At 55.8% G+C, this 4918-nt stretch overlaps 1 protein-coding gene across 2 annotated transcripts in view; it reads right to left on the reverse strand.

The window, feature by feature from the left end:
• The window catches only part of Uxs1 (UDP-glucuronate decarboxylase 1), a 42769-nt gene that overhangs the window by 30948 nt on the left and 6903 nt on the right, over positions 1-4918 (reverse strand). The window contains exons 2-3 of one of the 2 annotated variants that reach the window (XM_004633265.2): positions 1633-1660; positions 257-307 (exon numbers count right to left, since the gene is read on the reverse strand). In XM_004633265.2, coding sequence (XP_004633322.1) covers positions 257-307; positions 1633-1660 — 79 coding nt within the window. Of the gene's footprint in view, positions 1-256; positions 323-1632; positions 1661-4918 lie in introns of both variants that reach the window. The other variant, XM_023717401.1, reaches the window with a different exon arrangement.

Raw genomic sequence — 4918 nt, forward strand, 5'->3', positions numbered from 1 at the left:
TCCTGGGCCCAGGCTTGTAGGTCCCATTCTCTCGGACAATCTGTGAGAGCTACCTGCGGCTGTCTTTAGGGCAGACTCGTCTGAATGTGTCACACCTTTATAAAATGGTTCAATGTGAGGGAGACTGCATCTACAGGACGACAAAGTCTCTGCTTACGGGAATGAGGTTTTGAAGTGGTTTCCCAATTGGGGAACAGCACAGGCAAAGGAAGGGAAAATGACAAACACATGGACAGGGCGGGCCCAGAAGAGACGAACCTCTTCAATCTTGCTTTCAATCTTCAGCTCACTGTTTTCCTGGATAGACCTGTTGAGGAAAAAGCTACAAAACTGAGATCAACGAAAGGCTTTGGGACTTAAACATCATTTCTGCACAAACCAACGTCACACAGATCCCAGGCCACCACCCCCACATGCGCCAGTCCCGTGTGCCAGTCCCCATCGGCAGAGGGCGCACAAAGAGGAACACACTGAGTTCCACCAAGTGATGGTTTCCGTTAAACCAAAATAACCTCACTTCCATGTTACCCCCAAGAGGGGGCTTTAAATTAGAAGCAGGAAGCTGCCTGCAAGAGTGCATGCTTCTCTGCGGGGGTTAAAGCAAATGGAGTTTTTCCAAGGGCAAACAGAGCTCTTTTAACTAATGGGCCCTTCCACCCCACCTAGCCACACACGGCTGTCTTTGTGGGAGACACAGGCAAGGCAGAGTCATCCACCGAGCGCCCCACCCCTGGCAGAGCCAACGCCACAGGAAAAGCCACCGGGTGTGGGGGAGGGACAAGTGCCCACCTCCACCCCGCAGCCCCTGTGGCAGCAGCACGGGAGGCCAAGCCCACACTCGGGGGGCATCCTTCTCCCACCAGCAGTGCCAGGAGACAGCAGCAGGCAAGCATCTCCACTGGAAACCCTCCCAGGGGACCCAAGTTCCCTCTCACCGGGAGTGCTCACTCCTCTGCTGACTTTTAAAGGGTTGGTTGTAAACTTGGCAGAGACAGCACTGGCATTCAAGTTTTATGAGTTTGCGTCCTACCTCTGAAAAAGCCCAAGTCATGCACACTCTTGCCGGAGCCCAGCCCTAGGCACCAGGCGTGCTAAGCATCCTAGCTGAAAACCCAAACACCTGACTGCAGAATGCCCCAAGTCCAGTTTTGAGTGGTGATGTGATGCCACAAGTAGAAGGGTGCACAGGAGACGCAAGGGACAGGGTCACAGACGACGCACAGGATTGTCCAGGCCTTACCATCCTGAAGACAGCTCCTTCTGTGCACGCAAACACCCCAATGTGAAAAGACCCACACTTCTGATCCCCAGCATTTTGGGGACAGGAAAGTCCCTGAGGCTGCACGGAGCTGCCTCCCCTCAGACAGCCTGTGCCCCAAGGCGCAGGCCCATACCAGTCCAGAGGGCAGCTCTAGTCCGCCCAGGGGGGGCAGCGAGAGGTGGTAACATGGGTGTGCACACCATCTGGGGCCCGACCTGGGCAGGGCTGCAGCACTTGCAGGGCAGACGGCGCCAGCCCAGCAAGGCACTCAGGCCCTGAAACTGTTCTTCCACTAACCCAGCACCCTGAGACCCAGGTGACAACCAGAGTGTGTGCTAAAACCCAACCAGGACACCAGGTAAGACACTTACCTCATACCAACAAAGTTGCCCCAAACAGCTGGAAGAGAAAAGAAGAAGAAAGTCAGTATTTAATTCACCAATACTTAAGGATCCCAACTGAAAAAAATCTTAACTTTGAACATTTTCAGTCTCACTGAGAAAGCTAAGTGAGTCTCAAGGCAATAAGACACCCATTTCTCGTTGTGGAGAATTCAGTCCTAAAAATCAAAAGCGTGAGTGCATCTTCCTCTGTGATACTGGGGCTCAGGGTGCCACCTTGAAGGGTAGCTGCGAGAGCCACAGGACACTGTCAGAGGGACCCCAGGAAGCCCACAGAGGGCGCCTGCCACCTCTCCCTCTGCGACAGGCCCCTGGCACAAGGTGTCACCTGCCCACACTCAGGCGCCTACAGCACTGGCGGAGGAATCAGCCCTGGCCAGCTGTGCACTCGGACTGTGCCCAGTAAAACAAGAGGAGTGCGTGCCTGTGACCAGAAAATTCAAACCCCAAACACCCTAGTATGCCACCTTCATCAGCTGCGCTGACAGCACATTATGGCTCGTGTCTAGCTGTCCCACTAGAGCCTCATGCAGTCATGGGGCAGCTTCTGGAGTTGGTGACTGATTACTGCAGGGGTAGAGGCTGCACCTGCCCTGGGGCAGGTAATCTGCATCACAGGGTGAGCAGGGGAAAGAGGCTAGATAGCAGTGGGAGCTGTTGCCCCTCCCTCGCTCTCTGGCTCTGAAAGGTTGCTCTCTGCCGAGTGGACTGAAACCTCCAGTAACTGTGAGCTAAAAAACCCTTTCCTTCCTTCATTTGGGTGTTGGCTATTTGTCCCAGCAATGAGAGAAGACTAACTGACACACCGCATACGGAAAATTTCACACTGCAAAACTTGGTTCCACATATAAAGTTATTAAAAATACTTTATAACTACCTTCATGCTAACTGCATAGGTAACAGATAAGTACCACTACTTAGGCTGGGGCACCGTCGCCTAAATTCACCAAGTATACATGAGCACGCGACAAAGAGAAAGCCTCCCAAAAAAATCCAACAGCTGACATGCTTCTGACCCCAAAGACTATGGATAAGGGATGCTGACCCAATAGTAGTGGACAAGTCACCTCAGAAAGCACAACAGGCCTCTTTCATAGAGACACCTCTGTAGTGACTCTGCGTCCTAACCTCTTGTTTGCAGTTAGTGCTGCTTGGCCTCTGAGTGGTTACTGAGTGCTTCCTGTGGCCTGGGCTCCCGGGTGCAAGGACAGAGCGTGAGGCACAGGAACAGACAAAGGAGCAGCATGAAGGCCCAGGGCACCCAGGCTGCAGGCGTGGCAGGGCCCTGGGGTCAGCATCCCATCAGCACGCATCTCCACCCAGCCACCCTCCTGCACACAGCAGGGGTTCAGTAAATGTTTACTGAGCACAGTTTGGTAGCGTCCTCCTCCCGAGACAGCCCTGCACAGGGCGCAGTGCTGATTCCATAGAAGCACGTCTCTCTCCAAACAGAGCAAACTATCAACAGAAAGAAAGAAGTAACTGAGGCGGTAAAGAAAAAAAGAAATCGCAGAACTCAAGACCACACAAGATTCGTCACCCACTAAGGAACATGAGGAACATTCACACCTGGGGCCAGGCGACCTCCTAGCAGCACTGCCTGGAAAGCCACGTCCACACACCACAGCTCGCCAGTTGTCCTTACGCAGAGAAAAGAGCGGGCTGTGGCTGCCGTGCTGACCGTGGTCTGCAGGCCCAAGATGACACTGCTGGGCCCACCCCTCCTGAGGGTCCATGCCCACGTCCTCAACGCCTGTACAGTGCAGCCCCATACCCAGGTCCACTGTGCACTCCGGAGCAGCTGCTGAGCTGAGCGGAAGCTGCGGGGCCTGGGGCGGGGGAGCCCCACTCCTGCCCACAGGAGGCCTGGCACTCGCTCGAGCCTGGTTACACATGCACGCAACGCTCACCCTGCCCATGCGCAGGGAGCCGGCAAGGCATCAGCTCAGCATGCCCGGCCCCCTGCAACACCCTGGGGATGAGCCCCAAGATGGAGGGCTGCACGCAGGCCAGTGTGGCAGCTTGGGTCTGACAGCTGCTCCAGGCAGGGTGGCTCCATGCTCTGCCTTGGGAGGAGCTCTGCTTCCTCCAGCCATACCGCACCAGGGAGAAGTGCTGGGTGTGGATGGTGGAGCCTCAGTTCTGGAGCTGCTTCGAGGCCTTTCCTGTCCTGCAGATGCTGCAGTGCCAGTCGTGGGCACCTTTCTCAGCCCCACACATAAGAAGGCCTACAGGTGGGAAATGTCCACACAGCTCAATGCCCACTGCTCAGAAATACACCCACAAGGACCATGAGACCATCAAGTCCTGAGTTCAAATGCCAACATGAGGAGATGCTGCTGGCTTCTGGTGTTGGGTGGTTATTTCGCTTCTAAAGAAGAGTAGGAAGCTGACAGCCCATACTTCCTCCCTCGGCCACCTGCTATTCAGGGCAGTGGTGACCTACAGGCAGTGTGATGGACAGAGGGGATCCTGCCGGCAGGCCAGACAGGGGAGGTCTCCCAGGGGCAGCTGGCTGCATCCGTGGGATGATAGGGACAAGCAGCAACACCTAGGCTCAGCAGGCCAAGAGGTGCACAGCTGCTGCCGGAACAGGGGGAACCTCAGACGGGAGGACCCAGGCCTTGGGAACTGGCTGTGTGTGCACAGCAAGGAAGGCACAGGACACAGACCAAGGGCAGCTCAATCCCATTGTGTGTCCATGGGGCCTCTGCAAGCAACTAAGAGTCCATTCATGTAGAAAGGCTCCCAAGGAGAACGGGGACGGCGGGGCAAGGCTGGGCACCCGGGGACCTGAATTTCCCATCCAAACACAAACACCAGGGCTCTGCAGGCTCACAGTGCAGAGCTGCTACAGCAGTCTGCATCCAGGGTCTGCCTTCTGTTAGTGTCCCAGGGATGCCGACATGACGGGGGCCTCACCTTGCCTGCTGCACAGCTCCGGACCAAGCCACTCTCCTTGTGAACTCTATGGAACTGCTGCCTGCAGGACCGGTGTGGCCTCTGCCCAAATCTCTTCTGCCCTCCCTCAACCCACTAAGGTCTCAGCTCAAAGCCACGCGTCCCATCAAGAGCTGTGCACTTGGTGACAGCAGCCTGTGTGTGTTCCTCCCACCCAAGAGAGCTACCACACCCTATAGAGCCCTGCTACCAGCCAGTACCCTCCCTGGAAACACCGGGACAGGCCACGTGGGACTAGCAGATTTGGAAGGCATGCCCCTGCATAACGAGATGCTGTGGGAAGGTTCCTGATTCC

The sequence above is a fragment of the Octodon degus genome, unplaced genomic scaffold (genome assembly GCF_000260255.1).
Source record: "Octodon degus isolate 3935 unplaced genomic scaffold, OctDeg1.0 scaffold00052, whole genome shotgun sequence".
Lineage (NCBI taxonomy): Eukaryota > Metazoa > Chordata > Mammalia > Rodentia > Octodontidae > Octodon > Octodon degus.